At 48.7% G+C, this 20299-nt stretch overlaps 1 protein-coding gene across 2 annotated transcripts in view; it reads left to right on the top strand.

Moving 5' to 3' along the window:
• The window catches only part of SCN8A (sodium voltage-gated channel alpha subunit 8), a 671454-nt gene that overhangs the window by 544177 nt on the left and 106978 nt on the right, over positions 1 to 20299 (top strand). For both annotated transcript variants that reach the window (XM_086966390.1, XM_086966401.1), the window contains exon 22: positions 2048 to 2332. In XM_086966390.1, the coding sequence (XP_086822516.1) occupies positions 2048 to 2332 (285 nt within the window). The remainder of the gene's footprint in view (positions 1 to 2047; positions 2333 to 20299) is intronic.

A 20299-nucleotide genomic window follows, 5' to 3' on the forward strand; every position in this document is an offset into this window, starting at 1 on the left:
TTACCAGGTGCCAATAAGCCGTCATATTTCTTTCTGAGCAAGCACTGAGCAATTCTACCCAGTGGTGTTCATCCCAGGTCTTTTTAGAGGAATATTGAATGGCCTTGTATTTTGCCCTAGCTTTGCAAATTCCCTCCCTCTCCTTTGACCTGACTGCCGCTGCTAGTTCCCTATAGGCAATACAGCAAAGGGAGTTGTACCATAGGGCAGCTTTAAAACTAGAATTAGTCGTGGGTTTCTTGCTTTTAGCAATAAAATAAGCTTTGAGCTTAGTGAATAGGTCGACATGGACCTGCACCATAGAAGATTTAGACTCTTCCTGAGTTTCGCAGCTCTCTAACTTACCCACAGCTATTTCGAGCAAATTACCTATTTGTTCCATGAGGGCTGTCTTAATCCTGACATTTGCCCATTTTACCCGCCTAAAGTCATTGGACAATTCCACCTCGACAGAATCTGTGGGGGAAACACACGGTGCCCCATGCGGCGAGAACACTGTGCAAATAGTCAGCAAAAGTGGGTTATGGTCACTTTCTGGTCGCTCACAGACCACCATATCGATTATATTAGACCAGAACTCCATATTAATAAAAAAAAGTCAAATCTACTAACGCGCTGCCCGCAGCTAAAGGTAGGCATGCCTTGTTTATCAGAGGCAGTTCTCCCATTGGCTGCCCTAACCCTTTGTTCCAGGCAGAAAACTTTCATCTGGAGAGCTGCTCTCGACCATCTTTTTATTACAGGAAGGTCTAGTGGTGGAATAGACCACTCGACGTCCTCTTCATCGTTAAAATGAATATCATAAAAATAAAGGGGTTCGAAAGTGCAAATAAATTCCCCGGCTATTATTACATGCTTATCACCTCTATACTGTGTTAAAAAAGAATCTAAAAGAGCCACTGTAGGGGAGGTATTACCACCTTGCATACCCCTAGAGTAAACATTGATTAACAGCAGGTCTATAGTAAGAACCCGCTGTAACCCAATTATAAGGATGTCCTCTGAATCAATTGGAATTTCTTCCAGCATAAACATTTCACATTGTCTTATCCAGGTTATCAAGCCGCCTTTCGGTCTACCGCGCTGCCCCTGATTAGCTAATTTTGAGAAATTTAGGTAGCCTGGGCGAAAAACTAGGTCCACAACCCACGTCTCTTGGAAGAACAATATATTGTGTTCCTCAACAAGCTTGGACCATTCTATAGAGGCTATTTTCTGGAGTAGCCCCGCGATATTCCATGGCAGTAATTTGGTTACTTTCATATCACCTCCCATAGAGCCAGGGCCTTGATGCTGTCTTAGCCCACTGTGCTCTGGGCGGCGAGCAGCCGATTCTTTTGGATGGTTCATTACAGATTCCAAGTAGCAGTCCGTGCCCCCATTACTCACTATTGGTGATTGAAAATTGTCTACAGTATTGTTATTAACGCCACTAGGGGCTCTTACCGCATCCATTCCATCCTGATATACATTACCCTATATCTAGCTCATGAGTCACCTAAAACACATATGGATAATAAACTAAAATGGATAATAAACTAAAACATATCTAGATAAAAGTATCGTTTAACATTTAATATGCCTTCAAGTTTGTCTGTGTCAGATGGTCTCTCAATTTATTGTTGTTTTTAAAAGTAGCCTAGACCATCTTTGTTACATGCACGACACATAATTTAAATTATTGTAACACAAATGCTGACTCAGATTTGGATGGCATGTTAAGTGAGATGTTTAAGAATAAGTCTCCAAATTAAATCGTGACGCTTGAGGGGATAACTTTGTGTGGGTAGGAATGACTTACTCCTGAAATACACCAGAATTTCTAGGAATAAGTTGCACCTATTTATGAACAAAACTTTCTGAATGGAGTATGTTTGCCAACCAATGCTTTTTCCTAGTTCTTTATAGCAGATGACTTCTGCCATAAATTGGAATGGTAACTGATCATTAGTGGTCTTTAGCATCCCTCTTCCTTGTAAGAATGATTTATGGTGGCTTCTAAGTCATGACTTATAACTTCAACCATCTTTTTCCTCTTCTGGTACAGGTGGTAGTGAACGCCTTGGTAGGGGCCATCCCTTCCATTATGAACGTGCTGCTGGTCTGCCTTATCTTTTGGCTGATTTTTAGCATCATGGGGGTTAACCTATTTGCTGGGAAGTTCTATTACTGCTTTAATGAAACCGCAGAAGCACGTTTTGAAATAGAAGAGATTGAGAATGAGACCGAATGCTTTAGATTGATTGAATCAAACCCAGAAGAAATCCGATGGAAAAATGTGAAAATTAACTTCGACAATGTTGGAGCTGGATACCTTGCACTTCTTCAAATAGTAAGTTTACATTCATTTTGACAGTGTAATCTTTTTGGACCAACATAGATTCTTGTTGTTAACAATGTAGTTCAGACATTTATATATAAGCTACGTTGGGACTGTAAATATGCTAAATAAGAGCTATTGTTGAAGAGCAACCATGTGCAGATGTATAGAATACATGCACAGGAGAATCAAAATATTAAAAACATATTGGGTAGTGTTTCTTCAGAGGTACACTAATACATGACACATGCATTTTTGTTATAGTTTAAGAAAAAGGGGTTTCAAACTTATAATAGTAAATTATTGATTTGTTATTCTATGCTTTTTACTGTGTAGTGCAGTGTTCATCATATATTCTTGTCGCAATTGGTTTCTTGCTTTGGTAACCACTTCTATGTTACGCTGTGAACTTGAAAGAATGTCTGTCAAAAGGATGAATGCAGAGCAATCGAATTAGTGTGCCAAATGACTAACCAATCCTGTGAAAGACCCCAACTTCTATCAGAATTTTAGTTAACATTTTGCTACTGTTACGGATTGGGCAGACATTTGAACGAGCCTTTAAATGCATTCTTTTACCTAAGCCTCTTAAGTACTTCAGATGAGGCTTGCATAAGGATTGTATCTAGGATCAGATGCACGTGCACTTTTGAGGCTTAGAAAGCAAATAACCTAAGAGTTCCTTGTTCTCTTTACTGCCTTCACCCTTCCTACCTGCTAGCACTAATTTTATCATTTCCATTAATGTACAAAAGGATGGCTGTCTCTCTAGACTCTTTGACGAGGATGTTTTAATTTAATGAATTATTTTTGTTTTTTTATAGACAGTCCTTGTTTCTACTGACTTCTGATACATTCTTCTGGCTTTTCTTAGATGTGTTGCTTCTGTGCTTTTCAGATCTGGTTTCAAAAAATGTAAATCCTGTTCTGCACCACTGGATCTTTCATGGATTCACATGCTTGACTGATTCTCTGTCGTTGAAGTAGTAGTCAATCTATAACTTTAACATAGCCGTATCAGGCAAAGTATGCCTGGTTAGTCCCAAACACGGCCTTTTTCTTAGCACATTCATTAAATTGGAAAAGTCCCAAACTTCAGCCTAGGAGGTGAGAGTACTCCTTGGCTCACCCCTTCCAGATTTCTTCAATACCCAGATTTCTATTGAACATCAACACTATGTGGAAAGGAGGTATCGAGCTTTAGTCCAGCTACCGTATCAGTTACGTCCACACATCTCCTAAGAAAGGGGTTAAAAAGATGTTTTCATTCGTGAAGTGTAGTTTTTCAACCATCACCATCTTGTTTAAAGGTAAGGAACTGGAAAAAAAATGTTATTGACAAATTTAACAAGTTCAAGGGGCGTGGTCTTACCAGCGATTCGCTGAGACGTGTCTCTGGGGAACTCCGGGCATCCACCACTATTATAAGCCATTAGAGCGGAGCTGGGGGGGCTAAACCTGCTGCCCTGGGAGTGGACGCTGACCATAGCGATCTGGGGTACCTGCGGTGAAGCGGACTCACGGCCTGCAGCGACAACACGGACAGACGGCGGAGGGTAACCAGAGGTCCAAGGCGGGAGCCGCCATCTTGCGGATCCTGTGCTGAGGCCCGTCCTACAGCTTGCCGGCCCCTGGGAGTCCCTGGGTCCCTGAGACGGGCTGCGATTTCCCATCTGCGGCGGAGTAGACAACAGGGTCCCGGCTGGTGCTTACCGGGGGCGAGTGACTGAGCTGCAGCCATCGACCCTCCGGTTGTGCGGAGACCTTGGGGCCTGCGGAGGAGTAGTGACCCGGCTGGGAGGCGGAGGCCCCTGGTAGAGTTGGTAGACTCCCCCCCGCCCAGACGAATCCAGGACGGAGCGGAGCAGTGGAGGCGGGAACCTTGCCCGTCGGTGACGTGAGAAGCCTGTGGCTGGCGCACCGGCTGGCAGCCTGTGGGAGGCCCCGGTGACCTGTGTCTGGGCCGCTGGTGCAGACGGTGAGGAGGTTGGGCAGATCCGGCCTTGTGGAGCTTCGGGGGAGATCCCGGCGGTGGGGTTCCTGATTGCGGGGCAGGCGGACTCTGCCCCCTGGACTTCTGAGCCCCGAGGCAGCACAGGCGGAACCTGAAGGTGAGCAGCGGGTCTGGGCGCGCACTCCCCCGCCATCCTGACTCCTCGCGCCGGGCGTCCTGGTGGCTCCGGCCTCTGAGTGTTTCCGCCCCTTGAGGCTTGCGCCCGTCCTGAGACCCCCGTCCTCCTGTGTGCTGCTGCCTGGGGGGACTTGAAGAGTGCCTGCGTGGGGCTGATCCGGACAGGCTGCTGTGTGGCGACCGGGGGAGTGCTGCGCCTTCGGCCGCCATTTTGTGACTGCAGTCTGGAGCTGCCTAGAGTTACTGGTTGCCCTCTACCAGATCAGCGAAGGACCAAACCCTGCCTCTGCATCGCTGTTCGGGGGGGTAAGCAGACTTTGCCCTCTGGGACTTAAGTACAGGGTGCGATTCGGCCGCCAGAGAGTAGCTCAGTGAGGCAGGTGCACCCCCTCCATTTCGGATCTCGTCCCCCCGTGTGGTCCTAAAACACTGACTCTCCGGCACTCCTGTGATTTAGGGCCTTGCACAGCCTGCACTGCCTGCGCGGCCTCCGCCATTAGGTGCGGAGGGGGAGATCACATTACACTTTGGGAGCTGTTAAGTGTGGTGAACTGAGATCCCTGGGTGGAAATCTGGGAAACAAGCTAACAGGGTGTGCTGAGTGGTGCGATAAATTGCCCTGGTTGCACGGGTTCCCTTGCCCTGGTGAGCCCCTTGACTACCTGCTGCGGGGGGAGGCCAGGAGTGCTACATGCAATTATCTCCCAGGACTGGACATTACACTAGTGGTCTCCCGCGGTCATTACCCCAGGACGGTGGGCCCCTCGGGGACGTAGAGTGTGTCACCTTTGGTCAGGGCTCGAGGGTGGAGAGGGGGTCAGGCAGTGGCCTACAGTGAGGCAGCGACTGTGACCTGTTGGTCTGAGAGTTGGGAAGTGGCCAGCCCGCATCTATACCATGGTTGAAGCCCTAGGTTATTGTCAGACAGGAAGCACAGCGGTAGGGAGCGAGAGGCTGACCTCCCTAGATACCTTGCACCTAGCCTATAGAGAAAGAGCTGCCGGGCTGTCTACGGATTTCTTCGGGACTGGCGATGACACGCTCCAGAGGGGGCAAGGCCAAGGCGGCTGAAGGACTGGGTTTTTCTAAGACCCAGCGGTGCCAGGGATAACACCTAAAACCTTCGTGGGTAACCTGTTCCGGCGTACAAATGACAGAGACACGGGACACTTCCTTCGGCGTCAAAGATTCGAGGTTTATTACTGCAGGGAACACAGAAGTCACAGGAAGTACAACACGTGTAGGTTCGAGGAGTCTGCTTCAACTTGTATCTGTGGATCGCTCCTTTTATACAGTTTTCGTGCATAGGATAACATGGTACACAAAGGTTTACAACTTGGTTCCCATCGTGAAGACCATAAGGGGTCGCTTTCATGTATTCAGGGCCCGGAACATAAGTACAGTAACGTTTGGTAGTTCCCAACTGTAAAAGCACATCTTCCCACCATCAGTACATTCCAATCAGCAGTAAACGAATCAAGGAAGAGGCAGAAAACAGGTGCAGAGGAAGACAGGAACAGTGAGCAGATCGAAAAGGGTGCAAAAGGGGTGGTATCGGGAAACACGAGCTGCAGGCATCAAAGGGAACGTGCCTAATGAATACACAACTAAGACAATAGACCGGCACGGCAAGATGTTCCTCGAGCGGGGCCATCTGCCCTACAGTGCCATCCCCCTCATCATAAAGACACCTTCAAAGGAAACGTGTCTTCCGCAAGAGTTTGGGAATCCCAGGGTCGCGAAGCGGGCAGCGTCCGTTCGCTGGCTACTTGAGGGCAAGAAACAAAATGGATGCCATATCTAAGATGGAACCCGTGGGTTCAGATGAAGAAACCCACGAAACAAACGAACGGTTTAGGTTAGCACAGCGAAAACGCGTACACCCACGAAACTCGTCATTTGCGGTTCATAGATACCAGACTCGACCATATTCGTGCAAGTCGAAAACACCACTTACAATCGTCACGGAACCTCACGGCAGCGGCCCCCAGGGATAATTCTGTTGTGGCAATGTGGGGAAAGGCGGGGGCGTCGGCTCCCACGGAGGAGCCACCGCATGCCGACGGAGAATCGATGCCGGTGACCCAAGCATTTATGACTTCTTTCATCGTCAGAGCTCAAGATGGAAATTGTGTACCCTACGCTCCGAGGTGCACACCTGCGAGTGGGAACTTCGGAAGGAGGTTATGGACCTGGGAGACCGGGTAAATGGGCTGGAGAAGACCGTGGATGCTCGTACGGAAGATCAAGAACACTTGTGGCAATGCCTGGCGGTACTGGAGGAGCAAAACATAGAACTCCAGGTAAAACAGGAGGATGTGGAGAACCGGAGCCCGCGGAATAACCTCCACATTCGGGGGGTTCCTCTCGGGGAAGAGGGGAAAGACATCCTAACATACGTGCCACAACTACGCCATGTAGTCTGGGGAGATGACAATGCCTCTCCGCCGACTTTGGATCAAGCCCACTGGGTCTCCGGGCCCGTGGGGAGGTCAGGGCTTTTCCCGGACATCTTGACAAGGGTCCACTTTTTTATGGAGAAAGAGGCCATCTTAAGGGCAGCACCAGCAAACCGGATCTTAGCTACAAGGGACATAAGATACAGATCTTCCAGGACTTGGCGCCCAACACCCTGTGACGAAGACGGGCCTTCAAACCAGTAACTGAAAAGCTGCGAACCATGGGCATCCCCTACCAATGGAGCCATCCTTTTGCTCTCATTTTCCAGTGGGAAGCCAAGCGAAAATTGATACGAACCTACAAGGAGGTGGCACAGCTACTTCGTCTGCCAACGTCACCACCGACCAGCCCAACTCGCCCGCGGCGACAGGAGCGAATTCCAGCCAAGCCATCCTGGACTACTGTCCAACATCACCGACGTTCACCTCGCGTGGACGAGCAGTCTGCTTCGCAGGCCAAACAGGACATCATTGCGCATATTAAATCCCTTGAAGGAAACTGGGAGGAGATCGTCTCGCCCCCATCGACTCCATGTCCATCTGGGCAGATACCCACCATGTACTAAGACACACACCTCTGTAGTGCAAGCATTCCCCTGCCTAGGTTTGCTACCTGCAGCGATATTGTAATCCACGCTCCAGCTCCCGGCCAGTGGGGTGGGGGTGTCGGGACCTTCCCGATAGACGACCTTGGGACTTGCTGAAGACCACCCCCGGACTGCCCCTGATGGAGTGACATCTCTGAGAGTATCCGAACTTTTGGGTGTAGGAAGCCCTGTCAATGGGGCAGAGCAGGGCGGCCCCGTTGGCTGCTGTGGATATACACCGATCTGTGGCCCGCTTGGCCACCTTTGAGTTTCTTGATCTTTTCTCTTCCCCTCTGTTTCTCACTGGTTTTCTTCTCTTTCTTTCTCCCCTTCTCTGTGTGTGTTGGGTTGGGGGTTATGCGGCTGCAGCGCTTTGTGTGGGATGGGATGGATGACTTTCCCTGCATCTATATGCTGCTGATGGGGTGGGGTGGAAGGGCGTGGATGAGCCCTGTTTGGATTTTACCATGACAGCTAACTCGTCTAACCCCTTAAAGGTCTTAACGCTTAATGTCAAGGGGCTGAACTCCCCCAATAAACGGCGGCAAACGTGGTGCTATCTACTGCAGCAGAGTCCTGACATCATATTTTTACAGGAAACCCATCTTTTACAGGCTGATATAGGGCGCATGGCTCACCCTAAATACCCTCTCCAATTTTGAGCCGCAGCAGACACCAAGACAGCAGGTGTAGCGATATTGTGCAGGACTGGCATGAGGCGGGGGAGGCCAAGCCCTTTAGGAGCGGAGATGGGCGCTTTCTTAGAGTAAGTGTGAGGGTTGGAAGGTGCCTCTTCACTCTATGTAATGTATATGCACCCAACCAGATGCAGGATCATTACCTCCGGACACTCCTGAAAGAACATGTCCCGCAAGGAGACTCCTCGCTGATTTGGGGGGGGGGTTTAACCTAGTCTGGGACCCGGAAGTGGATCGCAGTGATGCCTCGTTTAGCGGAGCAGGGGCCATGTCCGCAGCATTTCGTACACAGATAACAGAACTGGGGCTGTTCGATGCACGGCGCTATCATTCTCCGGGGTTGAGGGACTACTCGTTCTATTCTCACGCCCATCGCTCGTACTCCCGTATCGATTATTTATTCATTTCCCACGCTCTGATAAGGGACATGTTGGGAGCCTCCATGTCTGATATTTCGCTTTCGGATCACGCTCATGTCGAGCTGCTCCTGCAGGACCCGGCTGCCTGCCCTGCTCGAGAAGCGAAGTGGTGCTTGCCGCCGGGTATTCTCCGGGATGCGGCCGACATAGAAAGCATTAGAACTGCCATTGACTCCTACTTTGCTAGTAACAATCTGCCGGAGACACCCTTCCCCGTGGTGTGGGATGCCTTCAAGGCAACGATTCGGGGTCATATCACCACTCTCTCGATTGCACGGGTGCGCGAGGCACGGTCTCCAGAAGATAGCCTGGCGAAGGACATAAAGCTTGAGGAGCAACGGGATCAGGGTCGGACATCACTGGTGTCCGGGCGGCGGCTTGCCAAAGAGGGCAGCTTCGGCTTTTGTGCACTAACAGGGCAGAAACATCTTTGCTGGCTTTGAAGCAGAGATATTTCGAGGGGGGACAAGGTGGGCAGGCTGCTGGCGGGGCGGCTGAGGGCGCGTGCAGCCAAGGCTCATATAGCCAATATTCAGCTGCCGGACAGGACGAGGGCCTCCTCGGAGAGGGACAAGTGTGAGGCGTTCCGGGCTTACTATTCTACAATGTATAGGGAGGAGACCCCATCCCCTGATGTGGTGGCGGACGTCTTGAGTAAATACACGGGGACGCCGTTACATCCGCACTATGCGAAGACCCTGGAACGTTCTATCACCCAGGAAGAGGTAACAGCAGCTATGATGGATCTCCCCCTTGGGAAGACCCCAGGGCCAGATGGTCTTCCTCTGTCTTTCTATCGCATGTTTCAGTCACAGCTATGGCCTCATCTTCTAAGACCGTCTTCCGATATGGGTATGGCGGAGATAGCATTGATTCTGAAGCCAGGGAAGGATCCTGCGCTATGTGCGTCATACCGCCCCATTGCCTTACTAAATACTGACTTTAAAATCTACACCAAGCCTCTTGGTGAAGCGTCTGAACCCCTACATGCCGGGGACTCGTGGATCCGGATAAGGTTGGCTTCATTCGCAACCGGCAGGGAGTGGACAACATGCGCAAAATAGCACATCTAGTGGGGAAAGCGCACCACTGGGCGTTCCCGGCCTGCCTTCTGTCGCTGGACGCGGAGAAGACGTTTGACCGGGTGGATTGGACTTTTCTGCGGGCCGTTCTATGTAAAATTGGGCTAGGTTAGAACATGATCACTCGAGTCACGGCGCCATATCTTGCCCCGCAGGGTAGGATCCGGATCAATGGGCAGCTCACGGTACCGTTCACCATTCATAGGGGTACCAGGCAAGGATGCCCCCTCTCACCTTTATTATTTGCCCTTGTGATGGAACCCCTGGCAGAGATGATTCGTCAGGCACCTGATATACAGGGTATCCCCATGGGCGGACGTGAGAATAAGGTGGTGTTGATCGCAGATGATCTGATCCTCACCCTAACACGTTCCCGGGGAACCCTCCCAGTACTGCATACAGCGCTGTGCCTCTTTGAGCGGGCCTCTGGCCTGAAGATCAACCATGGCAAGTCCTGGGCCCTCAACCTCACCATCCGGAAGGACGAGATTCCCCTCCTGGAAAAACTTGTGCCATACCAATCGGCCTCCCAACACATTTCCTACCTCGGACTCCAAGTGACCCCCCTCTCTAGACGCATGGACACAAGTAAATTGGCGGGAATGTCGGAGGACGGTCCTCGAAGACATAAGGAGGTGGAAGCACCTGGTATTGTCGTGGCTAGGCAGAATTAATGCCATTAAGATGTCGATCCTCCCCAAAATTTGTAATCTATTTCAATGCCTCCCCACGCCCATTCCGCTGCATTGTATACGAGGCCTCCAACGCAACCTCACAAATTTTATTTGGGGCGCAAAGCGACCTCGGTTCTCACAGAGCTCCTGATGACGTCGCGAGATAGGTGGGGACTGGCCTGCCCCAACCTTGTGGACTATTACTGGGCCTCACACCTCCGCTTTGTGGTGGAATGGGGGGTGACAGAGAGTGAGAAGGGATGGCTGCATATGGACCGGGCAGTGGCGGGGCGAACCATCTGGGACCTTGCATGGCATCATCGGGCGGCATGCCCTAAGAGTGCCTATATTGCGGTGCCCACAAGAACGGTCCTGGACATATGGGATAAAGTAGCTGTGCGCAGAGGCCTCACAACATTTCCCTCACCGCATACCCCTATAGAGGGGAATCCGTCCTTCCCACCGGCACATCGCACGCATACCTTTGCCAAATGGACACAGGGGGACTGCAGGGTGATCACCGACCTGTATGAAGGGGGTATACTCAAGACCTTTGCTCAATGTAGGGAGGAGTGCCGTGTCCCGTCGGTTGCGGGACTGCAATACCCCCAGCTAAAACACTGGGTGTCTGAGGAGTAAATGTATCAGGCGGCTACATGCCCCTTCACCCCCTTCGAGTGACTAGCCCACTATCCTTTTGAATCGAAGGGGCTGACTTCCCGGATTTACCAGATTTTGCAGCATCCAAAGATGCTGCCCTCTCATCCATATCAACACCGATGGCAGGCAGTATTAGACACAGACAATACCCCTGCGCAGTGGTGTAGATTATGGCAGGATATCCCCCAAATATATCGTAGCATCCAGCAGCGGGAAAACGCCTATAAACTCATGACTCAATGGTATTACACGCCCCAACATCTCCACAAGATGTTTCCTACATCCTCTCCTTTGTGCTGGAGGTGCCGGTCTGCATCGGGGGATCTTATTCATATTTGGTGGACATGCCCGTCCATGACCCTATTCTGGAAAGAGGTCCTTAGCCACCCTTTGTCTGAGGCCACGAGCACAATTCTGCTAGGTATTAAATCTGCTGGCCTGAAGGCGCTTACCCGGAGCGATTGGATCTTGAAGCTCCAAATGTTCGGAGCGGCCAACATCTTATAGCCCTGTATTGGGAAAAAAACGAAGCTCCTCCAATCGCAGCCTGGTTTGTGCGTTTATGGCATGTTGTCACAATGGAGCTCTTCACAGCGTGGCTGCAGGCACACAACACGCGTTTTAAGACTGTTTGGCAACCCTTAATTAAATATCTCTGTGCTGTTGAACATGCGCGCCACATGCCCACTAAACTCAGGACGCTGCGCCTCTTTGAAGATGCCGTTGTTCCTCCCAATCTGAGTAGATTGCTTCCATAGTTGCCCTCCTGCGTTGAGACCCCATCGCCACTGATGCCGGATCGAACCTTCTGCCCTTCATTCCCCCCCTGCGCACACTGCACCTACTCTCGCTGTGTTGTCCCTCCCCTTTTTCCTCACTCATTTCTTCTCGTCTTTCCTTTTCTTTCTTCTCTCCGCTACTCTTTGGGTTGATGGGCCTTGTTGGGCCGATTATTGAGTTTGGGCTTGTTGCCTGTTTGTTACAAAGGTGGACCTCAGGGGTCTACCCTTCCCACAGGATCAGATGGCATCACTATATGCAATATGGAACGCCGCCGGCCCCTCGGGGTTGTAGGCGAAACGCTGTGTACAATCTTGCTTTTTGCATAGATTCCTAACGATGTTAATGTATTGTCCAGTCAAGATGCCGGCCCTGGATAGGGTTGTAGGCTTAACGCTGTGTATCAAGTAGTCCTGTGGTATGTGTTTTCGTCAGAAAATAAAACAGATTTGAAACAAAAAAAACAGTTCAAGCTTTGTGACTCCTGTGGAAAAATGAGATTTCGCAGATGACCGCCACAAAAGGGTTGCTTGTTTCCAGACTATACGTGTAAGGGCTGAGAAATTTTCACACCGTTTTCTCCAAACCTACCATGGGCAAAGAAGGAAGTCCCTTGAGTTGGCTCCAAAAGGCCAATGTTGGGCTACATCCCTCCTCGGGGATAAGTCTGAATAGAGCCTCTATAGGTCTAAAGAGACAAAAAGAGCAAAAAGGAAGCTGAAACTCTTTAGGCTTCCACAAAGTGGATGGTACCTAGAAACAGTCTTCTGATGAGCCATGTAAAAAACGCCTCAAGAAAGGACTCAAAAAAGCAACACGAAAAGAGGCATTCTCCCACATCTATGCCTCCTCCTTCCTCTTTTCAGGCAAAAAGGCAAAGTCTGCAATACCATCAATGGCTCTGCCGAAGACTGTGGTCGATGACCCATCGTCTGTGCTACAAGTCAAAGGCCAGAGACAGTTAGCATGCTAGCAGAAAGGAAAATTGCTATAGACGTCTTTGACGCTTGCCCCGCCGATGAGCTGACCAATTGACCTAAAAAGAGACCGTACCGCCATCATTGAGCGCCCCATCCACATCAGCATCCCCTTGCAAAACTTCAAAGTCTCAAAGCAAAAGTTTATGGGGCTTATGCTCGGAGCACACTTATCCTGGCACAATACCTCTCTTCCAATCCTGATGATCCATATGGAGCAGCAAATACCCCAGTACAAATTAGAATTCAAAGCAAGGACACAGAAGCAATTGTATTATGGAAAAGCCAATATGGGATCCTTACATCTTAACTGTCCTTATCATCACTGGGAGGAGGAAGATTGTGAATATTATGATAGACACTAGGCCTAGGATGATGGAATTCCCCAGCAGCACATCTTTAAAATCTGGTGTGCTTCACAGCTGCAGACCCTGTTCGAGGTACTCCCCAGCTGCAGCGGTCTAACAGAGATTGTTTGACTAAGCAACTCTTTGTCCTCCTGGGTGGTAGAAAGGGTCCTTGTGGTATTGGACTTGAACCTACAGCCTTCCCCTAGGTTAGGTGAGATTATCTCTGCCCCTGCTGGAGGGGAGACTTTCTTGTCTCACTCTGCCATGCCTAAGTCTTATGAAATCTAATTGGCAGGTCCGACCCCCAATCAAAGCATTAGCCATCCTGGACAACAGTTACAATCCTACATACAACTCATTAGCTGGAGCATAGTGGGAATCAAATCTAAGTGGCCTGATCCTGAGTGGGGAAATTACATTAACAAATTCCTGATCTGTCTCTTTCAAGAAACTTGAGCGGTATAAATGGTTCATAGGCAGGGGTTTACTACATATTCCATTGAAGCTACAGTTCTGCTATTTGGCAGGCCTACGGGAGGACTCATTGTATGGGTCAAAACATCCCTTAACTGTCTTATAAAGATTATGAACACTAATTGCCCCGATCTTCTAGTACTTAAATTAGTACCTGAATCTGGGACACCTTACCTTTTGGTCATTGTATACAACAGATTTACAGCCCGATTCATCATTGTGAAGTTTTGCGAGTCTGAAATAGCGATTAATAAGGAATCGCTGTTCCAGACTCGCAAAACGGGATTCATGTAGGAATCGCAATATTTTTTGCGATTCCTACAGCTTCCTTATTTGCGATTAGCTAATTGCTAATCGCAAATAAGGAATACCTCCCCATTCATTCCTATGGGCCTAAGGCCCATAGGAATGAATGGGGAGTTATTCCTTATTTGCGATTAGCAATTAGCTAATCGCAAATGAGATTGCGATTTCAAGGGTGCAGGGGTGTCCAAAGGACACCCTGTAACACCCCATAAATGTAAATTTACACAGATGTTACACACACACATGTCCAAAGGACATATGTGTGTGTAACATGCAACTTAGAAAAATGCATTTAAATGCATTTTTCTAAGTTTTCGCTATTTACCACGAGGTTTGACTTCGTGGTAAATAGCGGTTCTAAATTGCGAATTCACAATTTTAAAATGTTTCAAGAATAGCATTTAAGGAATCTCTAATAGAGATTCCTTAAATGCTATTCCTCACAAATTTGCGAGTTCTTAAATAGCGAATTTTGCATTTGGGATGATGAATCCCAAATGCAAAAATTGCACTCGCAAAGGGCCTGATTCTCAGAATCTGGCCCTTTGCGAGCGCAATTTTGCTTGATGAATCGGGCTGTTAGTCCCTTTAACAAATCTTCTCTAACTCTAAAATCCCTCTCTGCACTCTTATAGTTTTATGGAAAGCTACCATCATTCAGTTAGCACAGGTGAAATCAATACTTCCTTTGAGCCTATACTCCCCTATTAGAGCTTATCAGGGAGAGAATGAATGATGGTGGATTCCAGCTTATACTGGCCCAAGAAAACACTTGAGGATGAGCTCTGCTGCCCTTCAAATAATGGACCTGTCGACAGCCTATGACCTAAGAGTGTGCAATGGACGCTCTATGTGGGACTCAGAGGCTAAACCAACTTTTAGAATGGGGGAACTATAAAAGCAAAATCGACTATGTCCTACTGTATGTCAGGACCTGGAATGAGATGGTAGATCTTTCTACTGTTGTGGGTGCTCGAGTCTCAGGCACTGTACAAGGGAATACACCACTTTGTAACAACTCGTCAAATTTGTGTGGTGCTCTTGAAAGGAGGAGAAATCACCCTGCTTCCCCCAAACTAATCAATCCAAAGATTGAACAAACAATTTTACCAAATTTTTTTTTTTTTAAATTTTTGAAAATCTTTATTGTGCATGAATAAGAGGACAAATATGGGTCTACAACCGTCAGGCCGACCACGATACTTATGTTAGCACAGGTGCAAGCATTACATTCCCCAGCAGCAACAGGTAAAACGTCAACAATCAACGTGCGTTACATTGGGAGAAGACACATCGCCGGGGAAGAGGAGAATTGAAGGTTAATTTTTTTTTTAAAGATTTTTTTTATGCGTTTTCATCATAAAATAAGTCAGTGAAGAGGAAGAACTAAGAAGATTCGAGTCCGCACTATGACTTCACAACATGGGCAAGCGGCATTATAGCTAAAACAACAGTAGAAGTAAGCGATTAGGACAAAATGGCGGTGCAAAACAACAGCAAGTCTTCATCCAGTATTTACGCACCCCCTGCAGTGCCGCCCCCTCCCCGTCAATCCCAACCCGGACCCAGAATCGAACCAGATTAAGAAAGCGCAGAAAACAGAAAAATAAGGCCCATAGAAGTAAGGAATATCAAATTACCCCCCCACCCTGCACCATTGTGGAGGCTACAGCCTGCCCCACCCCCCAGCAAAGTGCCTGTCGCCCTGTAAAGAACCCGAAATATAGACAAGAAAGGAAGAAGGAAGAAAAGAAAAGAAGAAAATTAACTCTGAATATAGGGAGCGAGAAAAGAATAAACTAGTCTACGACTCCCAGGGAAAGAAAGTGGGGAGGAGCCCACCCTACCTCCGAGCTCCCGAACTCCCCAGCCGTAATTAGCTCCCACACCGTGCATAGCAATAAAATAGGGACGTAGTGGACCCGGGGGGTCAGGATCGATAACTCCCAGGACCCCAGGCCAACTGAAAACCACCCCACCATCAGCAAGAATAGACATAAGGCAAATCAATTACAACATAAAATAAGAGAAAGCAGGATATGCAACATTTCAATAACATTTCAAGAAGGAGGTGTAATCCGGGTCGTCGTCAGCCAAGCAATCAGTACAAACGAGGAGGTCACCTTCATCCCTGCCCCGAACGCTGAAAACCCTCCAAGTATGTCCACCACTGCAAGCCTCTCTCAATCAGGACAAAGGAGCAAGATGGCCGCCCCCGACAACAAAGAAGCAGAGGAGGAAGGGACGAAAGTCTCAAGTCCATAACCAGTACAGTGGCAATCGGGACGGACTTTACCTTCAGAACAGGATAATACACACCGTGCCCAGTCAGAAGAGGAGCACTAGGGGCAGAAGTGTCAGAAGGGGCCAGCAACTGAGGGGCCGGGAAGCGGGCCCCCGGGAACAAGTGCACGGGCAGAGTCACAATAGCTGGGGTGGAGGGAGACTTTGTATCCACAGTCTCTTCAGCAAAGAAACGCACAACAATGTTACCAGGGACACGCAGCTCCCTCGCCGTCCCAACCGATAACAATGTATCGCACTCCGGGGTGGTTAGAAGTACCAGGGGGTCGGCAGGACCCGGTCGCTTTACTGCAAGCGCAACCGCATCGATCTTCCATGTCAGCTCGCGGACATTTCTCTGAAATGCTGCGCGCAGGTCATCAAGGGCAGCCAGGACATCAGCGTAGGTCCAATCCTCCTGCATTATCGGGCAGGTCAGAATATGCGGTGAAATCCTCGGCGTGGTCCCCGGCTTAAGGATACGCAGGGCAGCACACAGTGAAGATCACCGAGCAGCCCGCAGTCAGCCCGGGAGCCAGGAGGCGCCACAAGATGGAGTCTCACAGTATTAAAGCGCGTAGCGCAGAGAAGCGCCGCCTGAAATGCCAGCCATACAGGGGAGAACCTCTCCGTCCAAGGGGAGCCAGCGTAGAGGAAGGGGCCAGTCTCAGCAGCCCTGTGAGCAACGTGCCAACCGCAGTCTGTATCACCCCTTCAACCACCTCACCGGGAACGTCCAGCGATGCTCAGCGATGGGGGTCGGCGAGGGCTTCAGGGACCACAGCGGAGGTCAGCATACGCCCCGGGTATCGTACCAAATCCGCCGGCGGGGACCTTGAGAGAACGCCATCCACCTCAGCGCATTAGCGTCTCCATTTCAGCGCGGCGTAGGGGCAAATAAATATCAGGATAGTCTTGTAAAGGCAGACGGCTTGCGGAGCCGGGCGCTCACACGTCCGTCCCGCCCGCCATCTTGGCTCCTCCCCAATTTTACCAAATTTAAGGCACACTACAACAATAATCAAATTACAGTTAGCAAAATTAATGAAAGATGCTGGGATTCTTGTTCCTCTTTGTGTTCTTTATTCTCTTTTAGCCAATTGCCAACGCGTTTCGTCGCAGCGGGAAAGTACCCTTTACAGCTTCCTCAGGGCTGTTAAACGTCAAATCAGTTCACAACAGCTCCTTCTAAAACCGTGTACGATTTTTGAGGAAACCAATCCTTTGATTCTCATCAGCAAATTTTTAAAAGTGTGTGATCAAGGCTTCCATGCGAAGTACCAAGTGGCACAATTACCAAGGGTATTCTCTCAAGGTCCTCTCTCGCCGTGTATGTGAGTTCAAGGCAGTAAATTACAACTCTCCTCAGGTCCCGACTGTTATCTTAATATGATTGTCTCCTCATGTAAGTATCCTGCGGAGGCTTACACGAGGAGACCCTCATTTACATCCTCCGGAGGCTTACACAAAGACACCCTCATATGGTAGCCGTCATTGACAGCTACAAGCCCCGGCTGTCACGGGGCAGGAAGAAAGATTGCCATTTTACATGCACATATTTCTTAAGTTGCCTTCTTTTCTATACGATGACTTTTGACACACATTTGTCTGTGTGACATTGCAAGATTTGTTTCTCTGAAACCATATTGCTTACATTTCCACTTCATAAGTACGCTATCACAACACCTTAAACATTTAGTACAAGGGCTAAACGTGCATTGTGCAAATGTTAATTGCTATTTATCCATAAGGCTGCAAAGCTATCACCAGAGGATAAAAAATGACAGCCTGGCTGAGGCCTCGGCTCAGAAGCATAGCTATTGTTAATATAAATACATTCACATTTCTGTGTTCAAATGAGAGGAGCACTTTGCTGTCACTTGCAGCCCAGTTCATTCCTGTTTTCCCTCTGTGATGAGGGATGTCCAATTTTTGCCCAAGACAGGAACCTGCATACACTTACCTTCATGCAGTGGGGAGTTAGATCACCCTGTAGGCACAGAATGGGTAAAACCCTTTGATATAAATGGCCCTATACACAGTTTTTATATGCCAGCATATATACATACACTGCTTTCGCACAATGGTGGAATTGTTTATATTTTTCACTGTTCTCATATTACTGCTCACTTTCATCTGCCTCTGTCTATTAATCATTGCAGCGCATATATTCTACATAAGAATGAAAAATGTCCTAGTAAATATGAAGGAAAGTTTCAATTTTGTTAAAGACACGAAGGTGTGGATTATGCTCTACTTTCATTATTTTCCACAACCAGCAGTGTTCATCATTAATACAACAACAAAAAACCTATCTTTCCCATGGATCCTTGGCAAAGGTCAACAACAGAGGTGATCCAATAGGCAGCGTCAAGTGTCCTGAAAGGCATGGGCTGCTGGGATATGTCCTCTTTCCTGATTGCTACCTTCTGGCCTTCATCGAATTCCACTAGGCCATTTTAGCAGGCTTGGACACTACAAGAAGCCATAGGATACAGAGATGAACCCGAACTTTCAAACCTTGGAATCTTGAAGAAAAAACATACCACTCAGGAACAGCATAACATTAGGATACGGTCATATGTAATGTTCAGTTAAAACTTCAGTTTAATTAAATACAGTATTGCATAGGACCACAAAAAAACAAGTTGGCTCATACTTTTCCCATACGGAGTGCCAGGACTCTTCCAGGTCAATATGTTTTTGTCAATGCGTGGGAGTAATGACTGATATTCTCAGGAAAAAAATGTGGACGAGAATAATTCTTGCCTCCGTGTCCTTAATAGAATTGAAACTTTCCTTCATGTTTACTAGGAAATTTTTCATTCTATGGCAGGACCGGAGGCGAAGATTATGCTTGTTCAAAGCTTGTCAACCACCAGGGAGGCCATATCCACAACAGGCTTGAAATATAATTGTTTGAACATGGAATCTGAAGACCAGCCTGCTGCATTAATTATATCCTTAAGGCGAGTCTCGAGGGAAATGGCTTTGGAGGCCATTGATCCTCTGACTGAGTGGGTACTGAAGTGTGAGATATCAATTCATGCCTCCTGCATGATCCATCTGATCCATCTTGCGTTGGTTTGGAGAAGAAACAGCTTTGAAGGGTTACCTGAGAAATATCAGTAACTGGTTCTCACCGTGGGGTGATGCTCGTCCTTCAAACTTTCGTAATCCTTCAGACAATGCACAATGCACAACTTGGGGTGCTTATCAAAGGCATGGTACGAGATCACCCTATGCCCGACTTTGTGTGTCGGGAAATCTGGAAGGTGACTCCTTGGGGAGTAAAAACATGACTGTGGAGGTCCAGGGCCCTCACATCAGACACTCTCCTGCAAGAGACCAAGCACAGAAGCATGGCTAGCTTGGCCGATAACTCCTTTCGAGACAGGCATTTATTCGACTGCCAGGCCTTAAAAAGATTCAACACTTTGTTGACATCCCACGGCTTAGAATATCTGGGTAGCGGAAAATACCTCTCATCAGTTTACAAGCAAACAGGCGTTCGTCCACCGAGTTCCTTTGCACTAGGACATGGCCCGCCGGTATCGTGGATCTATAAGAATTGATTGTGCGGTATGCCAGACCGTCTGTGGCCAGGGAGGCCAGGAAATTCAAAACGTGGACCACTTCGCAACCCACAGGATCTTGACTCCTCCCAAGGCACCAACCCACCTGGACCAGGCCGATCTATATAATCTGTTGGTGCCTTCTTCCCATGCTGCTGCCAGGATGTTCTGAGCATCTCCTGATAAGCCCTGTAGTCTCCAGCGTTGCCGAAAAACCGCCAGGTCATGAGGGGCATCCAATTCTGCAGGATCAGGGGATTTTGATCTCCTTGGGGATTCCGGAGAGTCATCTGATCTTGGGGTAGAAGTAATGGAGAATCCTAGGAAAGTTCCAGAAGAGCTGGTCACCAAACTTGCGATCTCCAATAAGGCGGGATCAGCACCACCTTCGCCTGCTGTCTGCGAACCTGAGCTGAGAGGCACATTATCATGGCGAACAGGGGAACAGCATAACCTGCCTCTTTTGACCAATCTTGGAGAAAGGTGTCCTTAGCCGCCGGCAGGGGGTCCGGCTTCCAGCTGAA

The sequence above is a fragment of the Lissotriton vulgaris genome, chromosome 1_1 (genome assembly GCF_964263255.1).
Source record: "Lissotriton vulgaris chromosome 1_1, aLisVul1.2, whole genome shotgun sequence".
NCBI classification, from domain to species: Eukaryota; Metazoa; Chordata; class Amphibia; order Caudata; family Salamandridae; genus Lissotriton; species Lissotriton vulgaris.